This window comes from Petaurus breviceps, unplaced genomic scaffold, assembly GCF_028583685.1.
Source record: "Petaurus breviceps papuanus isolate PSGF00001 unplaced genomic scaffold, PetGlider_PUasm1.0 140, whole genome shotgun sequence".
Lineage (NCBI taxonomy): Eukaryota > Metazoa > Chordata > Mammalia > Diprotodontia > Petauridae > Petaurus > Petaurus breviceps.
The window spans coordinates 33,297,103-33,318,504 of NW_027185698.1; the positions used below are offsets into that span (position 1 = coordinate 33,297,103).

The 21,402-nt window shown below is 36.7% G+C and overlaps 3 protein-coding genes across 4 annotated transcripts in view; 1 reads left to right on the forward strand and 2 right to left on the reverse strand.

The window, feature by feature from the left end:
* NSG1 (neuronal vesicle trafficking associated 1) overlaps nucleotides 1–3,505 on the forward strand; it is a 40,527-nt gene extending 37,022 nt beyond the window's left edge. For both annotated transcript variants that reach the window (XM_069069955.1, XM_069069963.1), the window contains exon 5: nucleotides 3,127–3,505. In XM_069069955.1, the coding sequence (XP_068926056.1) occupies nucleotides 3,127–3,327 (201 nt within the window). In that variant the 3' untranslated portion in view covers nucleotides 3,328–3,505. The remainder of the gene's footprint in view (nucleotides 1–3,126) is intronic.
* Nucleotides 1–21,402, reverse strand: part of TMEM128 (transmembrane protein 128) — a 480,334-nt gene that overhangs the window by 173,780 nt on the left and 285,152 nt on the right. The gene's annotated exons all lie outside the window — the stretch shown is intronic.
* Nucleotides 5,050–21,402, reverse strand: part of STX18 (syntaxin 18) — a 132,277-nt gene continuing 115,924 nt past the window's right edge. The window contains exons 7-11 of the mRNA XM_069069938.1: nucleotides 19,535–19,623; nucleotides 11,709–11,767; nucleotides 10,456–10,525; nucleotides 7,837–7,917; nucleotides 5,050–6,470 (exon numbers count right to left, since the gene is read on the reverse strand). Of these exons, the coding sequence (XP_068926039.1) occupies nucleotides 6,375–6,470; nucleotides 7,837–7,917; nucleotides 10,456–10,525; nucleotides 11,709–11,767; nucleotides 19,535–19,623 (395 nt within the window). The 3' untranslated portion in view covers nucleotides 5,050–6,374. The remainder of the gene's footprint in view (nucleotides 6,471–7,836; nucleotides 7,918–10,455; nucleotides 10,526–11,708; nucleotides 11,768–19,534; nucleotides 19,624–21,402) is intronic.

The following is a 21,402-nucleotide window of genomic DNA, read 5'->3' on the forward strand; positions in this document are numbered from 1 at the left end:
TCACACAGCCACCTTCTGGGCATGTTATGATTCATCTAAAACTCAAATGCCACTCCCTCTGTGAAGCCTCTTGATCTGCTCCTGATTTTTCCCCTTAGGCTCCACACAGCACTGTGTAACTCCTTAATGTATTTTTCATGTAATAGTTTATAGTTATCTGTGTTCATATCTTATTTGCCCACTTGACTAGGGGGGAAATTCAACATCGGGGCCACTACCTGGATTTTATCTACCCTTTTAATCTCAGCCAGTTGGTTACACCCTTTGTGTAGGTACTCAATTATCTGTCAGCTTTTGGACTACAGTAGTCTAACAACAGGAGGTGCTCACTTTTCTGTGCTTTAATATTTCAATTTTTTGAGGCGCAGGGCAGATGTTAGGGGGAATCTGAGTCTTGGCTTCTCCAACGACAGTTGGTTAAGTGTTGAGATTTGAACCCCGGGTCTCCCAATTCCAATTCCGGCCTTGTTTGAATTTTTCCACAGAGGGAAGGGGTAGAGGGAGGGAATAAGTATTTATACAATACCTGATATGTGCCAGACCCTTACTAAATCCTTTACATATATTATCTCATTTGGCCAAGTCAGCCCTAGGCCAAAGTCAATGTAGTTGTTGACTAGTTGGCCAATGGCCAATTTTGGAAAAAAAAATTTTGGATGTCCTTCTTTCCACTCATGTTGCAGATGACAGTTAATTGCCTCACTAGTCTCATGTCCAAGATTTGTGGTATGTCAAGTTTTGCCTCATCATGAGGAAAGTGTTCAGCAATGGTTAAGTAATTCAGCCCATCTTACTGATCTACAGAAATACGGTATGGGGGCAAGAATTGATGGTAAAACCTCAAGGATCAGAAGCCCATCAGGGTACTCATTTAATCAAATAATGCTTTGAGGAAAGAAAAAGGGAAAAGGGACTCAAATAAGAATTTAGCAATAAAATGTAGCAAGGTCATCCAGTGGATAGAGCATTGGACTGGGAATCATGAAGACTCATCTTCCTGAATTCACACCTGGTCTCAGATACTTAGTAGTTGTGTGACCCTAGGCAAGTCATTTAACCTTGTTTGTCTCAGTTTCCTCATCTGTAAAATAAACTGAGAAGGAAATGGCAAACCACTCCAGTATCTTTGTCAAGAAGACCCTCAATAGAGTCACAAAGCGTAAATAGGACATGACTGAAAGGTAACTGAACAACCACCAAACAAAATGCAATTTCCTAGGTATGTTCTACATTCAGTACTCATTTGCTCCCATCTCCTACACGTACAGTATGGTAGAACCATCACTGATCCTGAGGCACTTGCAGATAATATACTATTAAAAAAAAAAGATGAAATTATGCTTTGTATTTCCTCAGGCTGAGCAGCCTGTTTTGCTAAGGAAATTCAATTAGTTTAATTTATCATTAATTTATTGCATGGGATTTTAGGGTCAGAGGGGACTTTGGTATCCTTTAGTCCAACACTCTATAACTTTACAGATGAGGTTAACAGGCCCAGCTCAAGGGTGGGTCACCTGCCCAAGGTCATACAAGCAGTCAGGACAAGAGCTGTGATTTGAACCAAAGTCTTCTGACTCCAAGTCCACTGTTCTTTTCTGCTAGCCTACTATTCTTCAACAGCTTGAACTCACAATGGTTTTCTAGCTAGTTAACCCTCACTGTCAAGTGACCTTACAGCAAAGCAGTGCTGTGTTCTAGAAAGAACATGCTCTTAGGGGCGGCCAGGTGGCTCAGTGAGTAAGAGCACCGGCCCCAGTGTCAGGATGACCTGGGGGATCAAATACGGGCTCAGATACTTAGCACCACACCCAGAAATAACTGGCCATGCATGTAACCTTGAGCAAGTTACTTAACCCCAATTGCTTTAAAAAAAACAAAGCATGCTCTTGATGTGATCGTGCAACCATTTTTCAGTTGTGTCTAACTGCCTGAGCTCATTTGGGGTTTTCTTGGCAGAGACACTCGAGTGGTTTGCCATTTCCTTCTCCAGCTCCTTTTACAGATTAAGAACTGAGGAAAACAGGGTGAAATGACTTGTCCAGGATCACACAGCTAGTAAGTGTCTGAGGGCAGATCTGAAGTTCTGAAGATGAATTTTCCCAATTCCCCAGCCCAGTGCTCTATCTACCGCTCCACCTAGCGGCAATGAAGTGTATTGCTAAAGCAACAAATTCAACTCAGCATTTTTAAAGCTAGTATGTGCAGGAAAATACAAAGATAAATACAATACAGTCTGAGTTTTAATGGAGCTGATAGTTGTTTTAGAGATATGAAACACGTACACAAAGAAGTAATATAATATGCCAAGGAGAAAGTGCTAATATAAAGTCTGAAGAAAGAAAGTTCATTTCTAGTTGGGGAGGGGGTATGGATTAGGAAAGAAGGAAATAAGCATTTATTTACTAAGTACCAGGAACCCTGATAAATGCTTTACAAATATTTTCCCTGATCCTTGTAACAACTGTGGGAGGCAGGTTCGATTATTATCTTCATCCCCATTTTATAGTTGGGGAAACTGAGGCATAATGAGATTAAGTGACTTGACAAGGTGGGGGGAGGGGTAGAATCACACAGCTAATAAGTTGTTTGAAGCTGATTTGAATTTAGAATTCAATTTGAACCAGCCTCCAGGCCCAGCACTCTATTCTTTACACCACCATCTGCTTCTTGCAAAGGGGGCATTCGAGTTTTAGTGGATTAAATAAGATTTCAAAAGAAAAGGAAGGAAGGCATTTCAGGCATTTGGGGTTGATGGGAGGGTATAGGATACATACATTAGTAAGAGAATTGTGAAGGGCTTTGTTTTGATTTAGGCAATAGAGAGAAGCTATTGAGAAGGTGGAGGGAGGTTGGTTATTGTTTAAGGAGTGACATGTTCAGATCTGTGTATAGGAAAGATTAATACAGTGGTGTTTGAAGGAGAGATTGGAGAGGGGAGAGATTATGGAGTGGGAAGCACTGGTTAGGAGGTATCAGTCCAGGAGAGTGAAGTGCTACTCTGGGCTAGGTTGATGGACCTTGGAAGACAAAAGAGAGGACAGATACAAGAGACTGTCATGAAAGTTCGGTAATGTGTGTCTGTTTAGAGATAAAAGGTTGTATTTAAATAATTTGTTTCTCTTTCAGAATAATCAATGCATTCCGGCAGGATTAGAGAACTACTACTCAGAACAGGACTCCAATGCCCGGGGGAAATTTTACACAGTCATCAACCACTACAACTTGGCCAAGCAAACCATCACTCGCTCAGTATCTCCATGGATGTCGGTGCTGTCAGAGGAGAAACTGTCGGAACAGGAGACGGAAGCTGCTGAGAAATCAGCTTAGTGGGATAGGCCTGTTATTTCCAATATGTCATTTGAAGGTAACAAAGGGACTTTAAGGAACATTTCATTAAATATAATTATGGATAATTTAGAGGTTACTCATTTATGGTGCAACTGCTTCTGTTTGCTGATACTGCTTTGCAAATAAAACTTGCTGCAGAACATTCATGGGCATAAAACCAAGTGCATATCAGCATTGCTTAAAAAGCTCTGATGCCATTCCCCACGCTAAGAAACCTTCAGTTAGCAAACCCAGATACAGCCTAGGATTTATTGGATGTTGTCAGAAAATAAATGTGCAGTGGATTTGCCAGGGTTTGGGGCTTCAGACGAATCATACATTTTACTTGTCTAAATTGATACATATATTATTAATCACTTTGTTGTTTTGCAAACTGAACACCATAGCCATAACTAGAGTGATCTCTTGTTTAGCTCAGAGTGAGCTGAGCTTAAAAATTCTTTCCAGCTCAAAATTCAATGATAACAATGCTGACACCCAGATCATCCAGGAATGCCTGGTTTAAAGACCTAAGGGGAAAAAGAAAATCATCAGGTGGCCTATTTATCACATTTCCTCCCCTGCAGCTGACTTGTAAGTGATGATGAGGTTCCCTGCAACAAGGCATGTTTATTGGGGTTTTCTTATCACTATCAACAGAACATCAATGCATTTCCTTGGTGATTTTGGAACCTTGGTAAAGAAGTGAACTGAAACCCACATGTAATTGCTACTAAAAAGCATGAACACATTTCATTATGAGTGTATATGGATGGTGTAAATGCATTTGAGAGATGAAGGGTATTCTGTTTAGAAGTGGCCTCCTAGGGTGGCCCTTCTGGACAGTGAGGAAACCCATTTTTTTTTTTTGGTAGATAGTACACTGTAATTTATCTGATAAGAAAGGAAATCTTCATTCACAATGGTTCATTTTTATATTCCATTAGAAATGGATCTGCACTGATCTTATGGTTTGCAAGTTAATTAGGCAACACTACAGGGGCTGGGAGTGGGTTGGGGAGGGAGATAAAAATGTGGTGGCTGTTTTAATCTAAGCTTTTTGAATTTCTGAACTGCAAAAACTGGGAGACCAGATATAATAATCCCCAAGATGTAAGGAACAGGTTAATGAGAACATGAAGACCAGTGTTGTATCTGCAAGTTCAGTTAGGAAATTGCATTTCACAATCTGTAAGGAAATCATATTTCAATTTTATTCTGAACATCAAATATACATTTACAAAATTGCCAATCAGACAAAATAAGTGTGTAAAACAATTAAATATAAAAAGATATTCACAATTTTTTTCCTCCATGTTATTTTGAATGTGCTATCTCTAGTGGACATGTCAAAAGTTTCATTGTTTTTTAGTAGATAATCAAAATAAACAGCAAACAGTAGCAGATTGTTCTCCCATATATGTAGTCAAACAAACATGGTGAGCATGGTCAAACCTACCCCAGGTTCCTTAATTTTTCTTCTAAGACAAATATATTTTATAATCAAGAATATTTCTAAACAAGGACCATGCTTTCTTCATTCTACTGTTTTAAGTACCAAACATACAATGAGTGTTCATTGAACAGTCAGGTACTGTAAAAGACTAGGGTAAAAGTCACTAAGCTGTGTGGAATGCAGAAAAAGCAATAAATTATGTGCCAAAACTTTTCTTGCATAAAAGAACTCGAATCCATGTAAACACATGATTAAAACAAACCATGTTTGTATTTTCTAGTAGATGACATACTTTATTGAATGTAAATTCATTCGCATGTAACTTTTGACATTTTCACTCTGTGTAAATAAAGTACAATAAGGACATCACTGGCTGCCTAATATCTGTATGAAAAGACCACATGCATTTTCCAAATATTATGGCAGAACAAATTACATCAACACATTTACAAAGGGGACATTAAGATGTTGAGACAAGGTTTCTTGTCATGGGGTGGCCTACACAGAGGTGATTCACAGATGTTTGCTCTTTCAATCAATAATTAATCTTTCAAATTTCTACTCTTTAGGCAGCCAACTGCTGAGGGACAAAAGTAGGTCCAGGACTTCCCATGTAGATCTTCTCTGTACAAAGAACTCCTCTGAACGCAATAGTAGGAGATTGAGCCTAACATGAACTACCTGCCAGCCCTGTCATAAAAGCATACAGTGTGATTTTTCCATTCAGGAGGCAGTCAAAAAACAGCACCTACCTTAGGCTACTGGCTCTTGTTTATGAGTTTACGCCTAGAAATAAATACTTGATAGGTTTGGCTTCTATCTACTTGGTCTTTGGTTCCATTGCAATGATTCAGTACCTTGTCATTACATGATATGTACTCTGAAAGATCTAGAAATCTTCATTTTTACCTTTATAATCTACAATAAGTTAAATCATGTTAAACTCATAAGATTAACAAGTGGACTATCATTTTTCTTTTCTATAAATACAATAAGCCTTTGTGAATGAACAGTTAATCATTTCAGTAAGATGAGAAGCAGCAGGAAAAGGAACAGAAATAATCATTTTGTAGGGAGATTACATAAATATTTTCCCTGAGCTCTAACAAGATGGGAAATTAAGCCATCTCCCTGCACAAGCCCTCTCTCAAATTAACGTCTATGTATTCTGTGCACACCAAAAGCATTCTTCACGATATCACGCATGTTGATGAGAAGCTGAGTTTCTTTACTACTGAGCTACTTAGTGTAGTTTTATGTTTTGAAAAAGGTCTCAGTAAACTATTCATTTGACTTTTTATTGCTAAACTAAAACCTTCTAAGTGCAAGAATTCATTGTGTCTACTAAATATTGAAATAATCGAGGATTCCCTTTGTGAGTGTGTACATACACAAACATCCATAAGTGACTTTGTTGTAAAATTCTTGAGTCACAACTGTGTGACAGTTGCATAAAACACCATACAGTATATTCTGCTTTGTTCAAAGCAAAGTGTTCTGTGATTTAATGGTCAGATGAGCAAGGCACCAAGGCCTTCAGAATGAAAAAGACACCAAAAAAAAAACCCCCAACAACAAAACTCAACCACAACTAGCTATCATACCAGTCCAGGAAAAGCAAGGAGAATGAACACATCACAAGGAAGAAAAGAATCCAAACACGGAATCCTGCATTGTTTTTAATTGCCTGCAAAACAAAATGTTCAATTGCTTTACCAAACTTAAATTTTTAAAAAGCACAAATACATCACTTTTCTGTAGTGATCTCTAAATTCCCTATCTAGCTTTAAAATTTCATGATTCTGGGAAACATGATTTTATTAGGAGCCATATTGCTTTTGAGTCACTCCAGAAATCTATTTATTGCTTGTAGTCTAGGGCTCTCATGATGGCATATCATTAGCCCAGGTTTTTCACTAGGTCATGCTGCATGGGTTAAGTCAAATTCTATTTTCAAACCTTGAATTATAAGATTACTATTTCTGTTCTCCATGAATGATATCACAGAATCTAGAACAGAAAGTAAGCCTTAGAGATCCTTTAGTCTAACACCCTCCTTTTGCAATCAAAGAAACTGGGGCTAAGGAAAGTAACTTAACCAAGGTCACACATCAAAAGAAGCTGAACCAGAATTTAAATCCAGATCTGACTCCAAATCCAATGCTCTCCATTTGCTTCTGATTGTTGCCTGGGAATCTCAAATCTTCTCCCATTACCATGCTAACGATGATATGTAGTTTGGTACATGTTTTCTTTAAATAGTAAATATAATTATTAAGTAAAGGCAAGACACATGTTTAAATGAATCAGAAGTCATATTTATTTTCACTAAAGTATAATGTCCTTACTACTGGGAAACAAACAAACCACCACACCCAAAAAATTACCCATGCTAACAGCCAAGTTTCAGAAGTCATTTATTACACAATTTCTGCAGCAGTTCAGTAGACACTTACGGAGTTTGATTCATGAACACTTGTATTTGGAAAACAAAAATAAACTGTAACAAAAGTAAATTTCAGAGTAGCAAATATTTGGCAATTGCTAGAACTAAATAAAGACACTCTCAGAAAGCACAAATACTGATCATATAAGGCAAGGTTTGAAAATCAAGTTTGACTTAACCAAGAAGCTTGATATTTCCAAAAATAGCCCATGAACAGGGTAAGTCTTGGATTGCAAGCACAAACTTCTCTCATAAGGCTACTAGGTTACTGTGGCCTCTCACAGGAATATCTTTTCTCTAGGTTTCTTGTTATTTAGAGGGGCCTACAGAATTCAGCATACAGCAAGTGGAAAACATAGATCTACTCACATATACCCAGAGTTAAGTATTTGGATATGAACCAGGTACATCAATTTAGGTACCACAACTGAATTCTCAGTATCAATACCTGGTATTAAGATGAATAATTACTATCTAGGCTATCTTTAGTCTTTTCCCAGTGAGGACAGGTGAATAATTAGGGCACCACTGGGAATTAGTGCAAAGACCCATACAAAACCAGATATCAGGAAATTTATCCCTCAAATTCTTTAGAATGTTTACCTACCTCCCTTATGTCTTCATTACCTTCCTTGATATTTTCTGTTGCACCCACAACTAGCTGGTGAATGTTGTCAATCTCAGTTTCCTATTACAGAAAAATGTTAGATAAATACATTTTTGTGGATTTAGAAAAAAAATTGTGTATCCAATATTCTATTCTGGTCTTTATAAATTTTAAGCATGCAGTGGCTAAAAAACCCAAACCTACACCCAAAATCAGAATGCAAGACATGTCTTCAAATTTTTAAAAAAGTCATTCATCTTTAATATACTTGAAAAAATGAACAAAAAAGGTGATGTGTTAGATGTCAATCTTATGACCACACAATAAGATTTTTGGCTAATGGGTTCTCTTCTCTCCAATATCAAGATATTTTTTATAAGTGGATGTCTGTCTGCTTGTCTCTCTTCCTTCAATACTCCAAAACAGCAGAGATGATGTTTACATACTTTCTCTCATCTGAGTTCCCTTCCAATTCTGAGGTTGTATGATACTGCTAACGTTCAGTTTGAGAGAGTACTAAGTTAGCCATGTAATTACAAAGAACGTATGACACATTCTTAAGAACAGCATCGATACTTGTTATTGCTTTTACCTTCTAATTATGGTTCTTTAGAGAACCTTAAAGCAAAAGCTAATTAGTTACTAGAAGTTTAGCATTCCTGTGAGATCAATCAATATTAATATTCTCACCATATAAACCAGGGCAGACATTTGCTCTGAGTCTCAGAGACAAAGGCAGGATATAGAAATTCCATATGCAATGATCAATTTCAATACAATGTAATTTTGCAAACACTTAGGAGGCACCTACTGTGCCCAAAGCACTGTGTTAAACAGTCTATTTTTAAAATCCCCCCAAACTTATTAAGGGATCACCATGACATGCAATATAAGAGAATTTTAAAGGAAAAGGCAAACAAAGAAAATGAGCAAACAACTGACAACTATTATGAACAAACTTCAGGAGACTACAACTGGCTGGTCTGAAGAAAATGTCAGACCAAAATTCATACATGAAAAAATGATTATTTCCTTAATAAAGAAGTTGTGACAATTTAGAGATGAATGAGGTTGCATTTACTTGTACATTAGCTATGAAAAAAAAAGACTTGCTAAGCAAATATTTTTGAAGCAATTTTTAGCCTACATAGGGTGAACAAACTTCTGAATGCTTTGCCACAGCCATTCTCATATAGTGAATTCATGTGTTAACTTAAACTGTTCATTAAATGACTGGGGTTACAAAATGTACTTGAATATATTCTGTAATTAAGACTTTTCACTAATTATGACCTTTGATCAGTTAGTGCATGCTTTTTCTGTACTTCAACCCAAACTGGGTACATTTTTATAATGCACAAGTTAGTAGCAGCAATGATTATACATGAGAGGTATCAGTTAGAAAGACATGTACCTGTGTCAGTACCCAGTGCTTGGAGTATTTATTAGCTGTTCTAATAAAGTGATCATGCACATTATTTTTTACACTGCAGACATGTAACAGATCTGTTTCCCCATAATAAAAAAGTGAATTTCTGACTGCACCACAAATCTGAATTAATGATCTACAACTGTATATTCTATACAGGGCAATCACTATTAATTTTCTGATATTAACCTTACCATATATATAGATGGACAATACCTTAAAACATTATTAAAAATAATGTTTGATAGAAGTAAAAAACCCATTTGTTTCTGGATTTAATGAATGAAACTTAAGAACTGGTTCATTATTGCCATGTGGTTTAAGGAAGTAAATTTTTTGGTTAAAATTTCTTATGTCAAAGTTGCCTACCCTAACAACTAAGAGAGAGACATTTTTCTCTTAAGCATTACGAGTTTTTGAAAATTAAGAGGCACATGACAGATTTATCAGGTAAGATTGTCTAAACAAAACAAAATATTTATCAGTTCTTTCTTTTAGGGAATCTCAAAACTTTAGCTATGTAGTAGGCAATATAAAGTATAAATCATTCTAACAGAAAACAATGACATTTCTTATCTACACCCTTTGCATTACTAAGCACTACACAGTTTTAGGGAGGAGGCAGACTTAACTAATTTAGGTTCTGTCAAACTCCCATACTTATCCCTTGGGTTTCTAGATTCATTTTTATTTTGTTAATTTCCCTATTTTTATCACATTCTGCTTCAGGAGAATCATGCCTAGCATTTTACCTTCAATGTGCTTTACTAATTAATACTACAGGCTTATTCCCACTGAATGTTGTTCATCTGTTCTGCCAAAACATGATGGGTAAGAATGGAAATGGGGGATGTTTGTCCCTTGAGAATACTGTTGAACACAGGGACAGTAAGCAGAATGACAATCAATGGAGCTAAAACTGCTGGGGTTCAATCCCTCATCCCCAACTATCTGATTTGGTTTGTACCTTGAGTGATTGTGCAGAGGACATTACAGAAGGGTTTCATGTCATTATGGAAGGGCTTGCTTATAACGGATTAATCATAATGTATTAGTTATACTATAAAAGAACACTGTTTAGAATGTTATAGAAGATATAACAGTATCAGGCAATATCATAAAAATAATGTGATTAAGATATGTTAAGTCATTCATAAGTACATTCCAGCTTTACACAAGGATATCTTTACCTGTTGTAAAACCTTTTCTGTGAATATCTCTTGAAGTCTGGAAATTTCAACCACTTTTCCCTCAATTTGCCTTCATAAAAACAAGAAAGGATTTAATACGTTTTATGTCAACTACAACTTGATTCATATATCAAGAAAGGTACAAAATTTCAATTAAGAATTCAAACCCCACAGCAGGACTAAATATGCTAACTTTGTCAGAAATTAGGGATTTTTAGTGGCCCCCAAAGAAAAAGTCTTTCCAATGTGATAGTGGAGGTAAGTTGGAGAAACTCAAAATAGTTAAAATGAAGAGGATGATGGGGAAGATTAATTTTAAGTATGGTTTTAACTTTAATTCTTTTTTACTCTTTATCTAGTTTTCCCTATCTGTGGCAATCTATGCTGTTCCAATGATTAAACTTGCATTTATCAAAAAAAGAGATGGAATATGCAAATATTCTTTCCATTGCATGATCACCTAGGAAACAACATAAAAACACAAATTTAAATAAGCTACAGAATTCCAAAATTTGTCAGGATGACTCTGAGAATGGGCCCAGTAGTGAACTATATGTTTCTCATCTGATACCTATAAGAAACAGATCCTTAAAAATGTGAGGGGCAGATACAAACTTTTATATTATATACATTTTGCAAAATACACCATCAATTTGATTGACACTAAAAGAGTTGTGGCTGGGAAATTCCAAACCACACAGTGCAAAAGGTTCCATAGACTCTATCTTTATTATTTGAAGGATCTGTGGTTTTTGTCAGTATTCCCTCCTCCAGGGACGAATCTGCCTGTCTGCAGAAAAGAAAAATGTATCTATTACAATGGTAAACAACCTTCTGATCATAAGTTTTCTTGTACTTAGGCAGACTGGTCCTTGGATAAAATATGTGGAATCTGTCACTGGGCCTGTACTCAAAGCCTTATTAGCTTGGTAGGACCTTTGTGTTAAAATGAATGAAGCACTGGAGGAAATCTTGGTGGAGAGTCAATATTACACCATCATCAATATTGTTGTTGTTGTTGCTATTAAAAATAACAACAATTTCTTAAATACTCTATTGGCATTCTGCTTTCTGTTTTTAAGTACTCAGTTGGCTACTTGGAAGGTTCAAATCCTAGCTTATTATATATTCCTTTTTTCTAAGATTTTTCCATTAAAGTATCACAATGAATATACAAGCTAAACTTGCTAAGAAAAGTTCAAAGTATATTTTTGAAAAATATGTAAGCTATCATTAACAAATGAGAAACATACCTCACTTCATCAAACAAGCTGTTCATTTCACCAACAAGTCTCTGATTTTCTTGTTCAAACTGGAAAGGAAACACATACACTGTATGGATGGCACCATACTGATTTCTATTCAAGGTACAGATGAAACAAGAGGATACTGTAATACACACACTGAAAAATCAGCTCAGCATTTCAGTAATCATTTTTACATTTAGAGAAGGAATGATATACCCGAAGGACACCACAACAGCTTGAAAATATATCAGTATAAGTTTAGAAATTTTTGCCTTTTTACTAAACAAAAGAAAAAGAAAAACCCACAATGCTCTTCTTTTCTCCTTCATTTAAAATGAAGCCCCACTCAAATGTCTCCATGAAGTCTTCCCTGACACTCTTGGTCACTAATGAACTTCCCTCTTATATTCACACAGTATTTTGTTTTGTACTTGTCAGATTCATTTATCTAGATTGAGGTTGCATGAAGTAGTGTGTGAGATTACTGGGCTTGGAATAAGGAAGAAATGGGTTTGAATCTTGAATCTGACATTCACTAGCTATAGAACCCTGAGGAATTCACTCAACTTGTTTGCCTCAGACAATTCCCTAGGGTTTACCTTTTAACTTATAGATAGATTTTCAATCTTCTATGGTGGAGGGATTTCCTACTACGATAGCATCACAAGTCCTTGGCAATATCCACGCATTCTCTTAGCACTGTTAACTGTAAGTTCCCAAGATAAGAGAGGCTTCAAAAAGCTGGGTATGCACAATGGCCACACTCTGCTAAACATCTCAGCAAACTTGCTAAACCTCTCAGTAGATGTACTAAACCAGGTTGGGAGCAAACAAGAGGTATCAAACCTGTTGGTGAGTTAGGGGGATGTCTACCTCTTTGAAGTCTTTCCCTGGCAAATGGGCAGATGAGAACAATTTGCTCCAATGGTCATGAAGGCAGCTGAAGCAGGCATTGTAGAGCACTTAGAGCTTGGTTAGAAATCAAAGACATCAAGGTCAGCCACTGCATCCTGGGCCACCACCAGTTGTCCAAACTTTGTCTTGCTAGTGGACTTCAATGACTCAGGAAGAGAGAGGCTGAAAACTTTGTACAACTCCGCCTCCCAAATCCAATTCAAGTGCAAGTCAAGACAACACTTGTGATGTTCCACTTCGAAATTGAAGTACAAACAACATAAGACCACAAATCACTGAAAAGATACAGGGTTCTCTCTCCCATAACCTATCCCAGTACCTTCACAGCTTCTGCCTCTCCTTCAAATCAATCAATCAACAAGCATTTACTAAGCCGCTAATTACTGCCAGGCACTGGAAACACAGGAACAAAGGCTACTTTCTGTTCATATGGCTTCATGCTTTCACTCCAGATAACTATATTACTTGGCAAAGACACCTGTCACAATAATCTATCAGCCTCCTGTGCTAAGGCTAGGAATGCATGAAAAGCAAAACATGGTCTCTGCCCTGAAAGAGTTCACATGTTAATGAGGAAAACAACTTGTACATAGAACATACAATGCAAATGAAAAGTAATCCCAGAAGAAAGGGGCTAGTAATGTGGGGTGGAGGGAGAAAAGGCCACTCCCACCTTTCTCAAATAATATAGTACTTTGACTATGGTCTTCCTCTCCATTCTATCCTCTCTCTTCCCATTCACATAGCTCTGTGTTCATGAGCAAGTCCTTTGATTTCACTGAGTCTAGTTTCCTTATTGGTCAAATGGGTATATTTGGACCATGTAGCTCTTTCAGTGTTGTGGTGAGGAAAGTGCTTTGTAAATTGGAGAGCGCTCTATAAATGTGAATGAGAGTTACTTTAATTTGACTGGTTTCAATAACCAAATGGCTGCTGGCAATGATTAGTCAGTTTGGGGAATCATTAAAGTGTTCTCCTGCATACCTTGATTGCCACTTTTCAAACAGTGGTCATCAATGGATTAACTCATTCATCTCCAAGGCTGTAATCCAATCTGAGATAGATTGTTTTTTTGAGCCCAATGCCTTTGGAAATAGAAGCTAATGAATAACAACACTCCTGATTAACAAGAGTGCTTAAAAGACAAATGCACATACCCAATCTGACTGGCTGACTGAGGTTTTAGGCTACAGTGTGGTGTGTGACTGTGCAGAGCTCTTACCTTTTTTTTGTTTGCTGCTAACACACTGCTCTGCTGTTGACCACTGTCTTTCCAAGCAATCTCAAAGCTTGGTTGTGCTGCCCTCACTTGTTATAGAACCATGATACTAGAGCTAGAAGGGACCCCAGAAGCCATCAGTCCAATCTCTTCATTTTACAGTATTTCTTTTTTTTTTGGTAACAGAATTTCTGCCTTAGGTCTCCATGTAGCATTTTGGTATTCTGCTTTATCACTGATCCTGGAACTAGGAATGTCCCATATCATTCATTTCCTCCAAGAAGGTAGAATGTTAGGTGAAATGATATTTAGATGAAATGATATCACAGGGGCGGTGAACTGTAAGTAAAAAATTCTAAATATGAAATTGGCCAAATGACAATACAATCAGTTTGGCTATATTATATTAACAATATTGTTGCAAAACAATGCTGGTTGGCACACTCTCACGTGGTGTGTCTTTGGGCGAAGCTACATTTTCATGAATATCCAATATTGAAGGGAGGACTCCCTATTAATATATTAAAAGGTTCAGTCTAATTCAAAGACTGAAAACATACTTTGAAAGTATATTTTAAGGAAAACATTTTCTAATTAAATCCCTTATCAATTAAAGAAAAAGTTCCCTCCCCCATTTTTGGAATAAGTCTTAAACTGGAGGACCCCCTCCTCTGCCAAACAGCTCCTGTTGCTTAATATCTCTGCTGTTTAAAATGATGAATTATTTATGTTTCAAGATAACAGGCTATGAGAAAAATTCAACTGAAAAAAGTTTAGAAGAGATAGAACAATGTGATAAATTATATACTATTTATCCTGAATTTAATGAAAAAAAGAAAACGAAACATTTATGCTTCTATTATTGTCCTAATCCATCAATGAATAGATGTGGTTTCACTCAGACAAAATGAAAAGTTTAGGAAAATCAGACATTTTCACTACTAATAACATCAGAAAACAATTTTGTTCCACTCAACCACAAGACATATGCTTATACTAACTCTAGAACATTAATATACCTTTACTATGGGTAATAAGCTGAAATTTACTGTGCAAATCATACAATAGCCTGCAACCATTTTGGACTATGTAATGATCCCTCCTACGGGTGACATGATGAATTTAATTGCTATTGTAGGGCTTAATTCATTATATTACCCCAAGGAAGAATCTGGAAACGCTGTGAATTATAGGCACAATTTGCTACAACACATTCCAATTTAAAACCAATAGTGCAACTTGCACAATATTTCTTAGTTTTCATTTTCAGGGTTGAGTTTTTAAATGAAGTTTTGGTTAGCCAGACTATAAGATATGGTACTTAGCTAGCATTCCTAATTAAGAAAGAAGTTAAAAGAACATTAAATAGCCTGTCATAAAAGTACTGAATGTTTCTGCCTTAAAGCCAAAATATTTTCAAATAAGTCAATAAAAGTGTAAGAAAGTCCTGCTGTTTTCAAATAATCACCTAGAGAGTAGAGGAGAGGTTGAACCTACCACATCAAATCAATGAACACTGCCAGAACCAATCTATCGGGCTGTTTCTAGGCTTTATTCAATTGTTGGGTTTTGGTTTTTTTTTGCTCAAAATTTTAGTCTTGTATGGAATGAACTGCCCTCTGCCATCACTGCCTAATGAAGATCTGACACATCTGCTACCTTCTCTATGAAGTCCTCTCTGATCCTCTGGCGCTTTTGTTTCACAGTACTTTGGCTCTATCTTTTGTGCTTATCACATGCTGCTCTGTAGTTATTTCTGCATAAAGTTTCCATTCCTAATTAGGTTTATAAACTCCTTGAAGACAGAGGCTGTGGCTTATCTATCTTTATAATTCCCCTGGATTTAGCATTGGTCCTCACATATAATTTGTTGAACTGAGCTTAATTAGAATATCATCATATTCCTTTCTGTTGATTTAAGACATGTTCAGGGTTTTTCAAGGTACCATAAACATAACTACCACTGATGTACACATATATAGTATTGTATAAAAAAAGTTTCTCATTTAGTTAAAATATGCTGGATACAATACTATACCAATATAGCTACCTTAAAGAACAAGTATCAATCACTTTATCTGACCAATCAGCTCCCAAAGTTATTTTTCAAAAGCACAGGTCTGACCATGTCACCTCATTAGTCAATAAACTCCAGAGACTCCTTTTACTGCTAGCATCAAACACAAACTCCTCTGTTTGGCAGTGAATGACCTTCACAACCTGGCCCTTCCTTCTCCTTCAAGTCTTCCTCCACTCCTCTCTGAAGCAGTCACAATGACCTCTTTGCTTGATTCTCACACAAGATGCTCAAGCTCCATCTTCCCTAACTTTTCACTGGCTGTCATCTATGTCTGGAAGAGTGCTGTCTCCCAACTCTCCACACAGTGTGTCCTGTAGGAAGTCTTACTGGTCCCATAGCTGCTGAAGCTTTGTCCTCTAAGGTGACTTTCCACCTTCTCTCTGTGTACCTTGTATATGCCTCTCCCAGGTTAGAATGGAAGCTCCTTGAGGGCAGGGGCTGGGTGTTTGTTTTTATCCTCAACACTTAGCACCGTATGTGGCTCATAAGAAGCACTTAATGAAGGGCGGTTGTTTGGTTGATTCCACTTATGTACCCCAGCATGATAGTAAAAAAAAAAAAAAATTCCCAGAGGGCTAAAAGTCGTCTGTTAGTTTCTGAAACTAGAATGGTTTTCTCTGGACTCTACCTGGGATTAGAAAGAACATTATAATTCTAGACAAAACATGGCACATTCGCCAGGTAATCTGGTAATCAAGTAAACCAGATAAATAAGATAACTTTCTTCCCTCCACTGGCCCCCTAAGAAAATCAAATAAAATGTTATTTTATAGTGACACCTAATTTCTAGCTTTCCACTCATATTCAACACACTCCTCTTACCACATTTAGTATTCTAGTCAAATGAAGATTGCAAATGAGAACTTCCAAGGATGTTTTGCCACACTATGTGGCTACATCTTGAGGGATATAGTTTTGTTTTATAATTTGCTTAGCTGGGGAAAGGGACATAGTGGGAACAAAATAATCTTCTAAAAAACATTTGTAATTTGAAAAAGAACCTATTAAAAATAACCCTCTTTTATAATTTGTTCTTGAAAGCTGAAGATTTTGCGACTACTCCATCTCCAACTCTTTCCTTCTTCTTAAACAACCCTCTGCTTATCCGTACATGCTTTCCTTTTGAATGGAATATATTTCTATATCAAATTCTCTGTGTCTGTTTACCCTTCTTTTGTACAGTTCAGGTAAGAGTGAAGCATTCATGAGATGTCTATTTTCACCTCCTTCTGCGTTGGGATATTCTTCTGGTATATCCCAATTATAAGAAATAGTAAATTCCTCTCCCAAATGCCTCATCAACTCCTTGGTATATTTCTTTTCCCTTCTCTTTTATTTCCTCTATTAAAACATACAAAACAAAACAAAACTATATCCCAGGCTGTGCAGGTTTCTTTCTTGATTTCCTAAATGATAGTCAAAAAACACTAAGATTCTTTTCTCTTCTCTCACTATTAGAATATTAAACACGTGATCATCATTATCCATTCCATTTCTTCAAATGTATTTACATTTCTAGGTTTCTCTTGTCTTTTTGCATTTCAAAGATTACACTCAACTCTGGCATTTTCATTAGAAATATTTGAATGTTCTCTATTTTAATAAAGGTCCATTTTCCCCTGTAGAATTATAATCAATTTGTCAGGAGAAATTATTCTTGATTTTAAATATTTTTCTTTTGCCTTTTGGAATATCATATTCTAGGACTTCCCCTTTTTCAAAGTTGCTGTGGCATAGTCCTGATTGATCCTGACTGATTCCTTGTTACTTGAATTCCTTCTGACTGTTTGCAGTATTTTTTCTTAGAACTGAAAGCTCAAGATTTTGACTATGAAGTTCCTGTGAGTTTTCAATTTGGTGTTTCTATTGGAAGATGGGTTCTTTTCATTTTCATTTTGCCTCTGCTTCTAACAAATTTGGGCAGTTTCTTTTGATGATTTCTTGAATTATTGTATTCGTTTTTAAAAATCTGGTCACTGTTTTCAGGGAGTCCAGTGAAGCTAAAATTATCACCTTTCAATCTAATTTTCAGTTGAGTTGTTTTTGTGGTAGATAGATGTTCTTCAAACCTTTTAGTCTTTTGATTTTATTCTAATATTTGTAGTCTAATTGAATCATCAAGTTCTGTTTGTTCTATTTGCTCTATTTTTTCATTATTGAGTCTACTATTTAAAGTTTTCTGTCTTCTATTCCAAAGTATTCTGCTTTCGAATTTTTCTTTAAGAATTTCAATTTCATTTATTGCTTGTTTAATTTTCTTTCACTGAGAAATCTGACTTTTCATTGAGAAACATGGAGCCCTTGGCTTCCAGTTCTGACAAGTGAGCTTTTTGCCTTATCCTGTTGGGGCCCAGTATTCTATGAGTGGGAGAGGTGAAAACTTCTTAGACTATATCCTAAAACCTAGTGAGATTTCTTGTGGGAACAGGCCTGAGTTTCAGTTTCACCATTCCCCCTCCTTTACTGCCACATCAGCACTAAGTCCTTTAGGAGCCCTTTAGGACCCTTCCCCCTCAGTTTGCCAAATAAGGACACGTACATTTGGACTGACTATACCCTGTTTCCTTGTTCTTTGTCTTTTTTTTTCCACACCTAGACTGTAAGCCTACCTCCCAGCCAATGGGAATAAGGGATAGTGGTGGGAGGAGGTTTGTCTGCACTAGGGTGTATAACCTTGCTTTGTCTTCTGTAACATGCCTCCTTCCACTTGTGGAGGTGATGTCCTCTTCTCGCAAGAACGGAATAAGTGCTTCTGGTTCTTACCTCGAGATACCTCTAACTGCTATGAAATTTGGGGTAGGGGATTTCTGGGGTCCCCGTACCTCACACATATATAACTTGAAGCAGTCACTTCCTCATGCCCTTATGTGAATACTCTTCCTCCCCCATCCTGCTTTCCAACACCACTGTATGTGCAGTCTTCCCCCTATTAGCATATAAGTTCCTTGAAGACTGTCTTACTTGCTTTTATTTCAATCACTAGCACAAGGCCCTAACAAATAGCAAGCACTTAATAAATGCCAGCTCACTCACTCTATCTATGAATCAATCAATCAATCAATCTATCTATCTATCTATCTATCTATCTATCTATCTATCTATCTATCTATCTATCTATCTATCTATCTATCTATCTATCTTTCTTTCTGTCTGTCAGTCTGTCAGTCCGTCCGTCCATCCATCCATTCTTCTACTCTTGAAGTCCTAGGAGCCAAAAATTATTTTATTTTCTTGAGCTTCTACTTAGACTATGAAGTTACTCTCTTCTAGGTCACTTATTGGGACTTCTCTATTAAATTTTCAAATCTTCATCAATGAGCCTCTCCACAATTAATGAGGCTGATTTTTGAATAACACAGGATCAATCATCAGGTCTGTAGTTCAAAGCCTTTCCAGCTTGACAGGACCTAGCAGGGCTGGTGTTCTACTAGCATAGCCTTCAAGAGCCCAGGATCATCTCCATGCCATAAAAAAAACAAGTAGAAGCTTTTATCAAAAACATTTATTATTCATCTACTCAATATAAAAAGAAAATTATGTTTAAGAATTTCTACTTAATGTTATATTTTCTTCCTAATATTTGTTAAAAATAAATGACAAAATATCAAATAAAATTACCACTTGTATTTCTTCTGGAGACAACTCATCTTCACCTCTGCCATCTCCCCACAGTCCAAAATTAGACTGAGCTTCTGTTAAATTCTTATCTACAAAGAAAACACATAAAGATCAACTCAGAACATTTGGTACTGGTATATAGCAAAAAAAAAAATTTATTGGGAAAGCAGTATAATTCATTTTAAGTGTATAAAATATAGGAATTAATTTAATTTTGTGGATTAATTTTTTAATTTATGGGTGACTAGGTGGCGCAGTGAATAGAGCAGCAGCCCTGGAGTTAGGAGGACATGAGTTCAAATCCGCCTTCAGACGCTTAACACAAAACTGGCTGTGTGACCTTGGGCAAGTCACTTAACTTCAATTGCCCTACCTTTCCCCCTCCAAATTTTTTTTTTAATTTATTATGGACTGCTGAGATTATCAGGTATGAAATATGCACAAAATGATTCCTTCCATAATTTTCGTGTAACTAAAATTTTTTAAAATGTGCAAAATTGAAAAATCACAATCTTATTAAAGAGAAAAGGATTTGTTTTAGTTGACCTAAGTGACTATATAAAAAAAAAAATCTTTCCCAGGGCTTATTTAAATTAAATGCATATGTATGTCCAAATATATCTGCTGTATATTTTTAATGGTCAATTCTAAAATTCATTTTGGCCTTCCCTCTCCACTGAAAAAAAAGACCTTTTTGTCATCTTTGTTGTTGTTTACCAGATCCACTGCTTAGGTCTCACAACTAGGGAATGGCCAAAAAAAATTCATTTGAAGACTGTTTCACCAAAAAAATGATAAAGAATAGAATGACATAGTGAGTAAAGTCAGTTTCAGAATCAGGAAGACTTGAGTTCAAGTCTCACTTCACACATATTACTTGTGTGACTGTGAATAAGTCATTTAGTAAGTCAAACAGCATTTATTAAGTGATTACTACATGGCAGGCACTGTGCTAAACACCAGGTATACAAGCGAAAAAAGTCCCCATCCTCAAGGCGCTCACATTCTAAGGAGACAGCATGTGAATAACTGTACACCAGTTATATACACCATAAATGGAAGGAAAGGACTATCAGTGGAGGAGGAGTTAGGAAAGGCTCCCTAAAGAAGGAGAAATCTGAGCTGAGTATTGAAGAAAGCCAGTAGGCCAATATAGGAAGGGAGAGAATTCCAGGCATGTAAAAAGTCAGTGAAAGGCACAAAGGACTAAGATGAAGTATCATAGTTGAAGGGAAGAGGTGGGGGTAGGAAGGAGAGAGATGGTGGGTAGGGGAAGATGGGAGAGGGGGAAGGGGAAAGACAGGAGAAAGAGAGAGAGAATGTGTTGGGGAAATCTGCTAGAGGAGACAGGATGGGATAGGATCAAGGATGTGGGTAGAGGAAATAGTGGGAGAAGATGTTTTGAGAGACATGAGATGAGGAGCAGAGGAGAAAAGGGAGCTCTTAGTGAATAGATGAAGTACGTGGTAAGTTCTTCAGCTTAAAAGGATAGAGGGTCATAGAAGATTTGAGAAGAGATGAAAAGGTTTGATATAGCTACTGTGATTAGTGAGTGGGTTAGGGAATCTATTGGTGGGATGCAAAAGGATTACTTTCCTATAGTGTCCAGTTGAGATTAAGTAAGGAAAATTGTAGTAGACCAGTTCCCAGGGTTTTGTGATTTTCTCCAGCTCTGTTCAACATGTGAATAGGAGTAAAGTAGATAAGATAGGTGAAGTAATCAAACATTGGGTTTTGGTAAGGCAGGAGTGCTGATTAAGACAGAGAGGCTAGTGATTCAAGTGCAGAGGACAATGTTGGGTTGAACTGATTTACCAAGGAGTCAAGATAAGGAAGGAAGGTCAGTGTAGCCAATTTCCAGGTCTGGG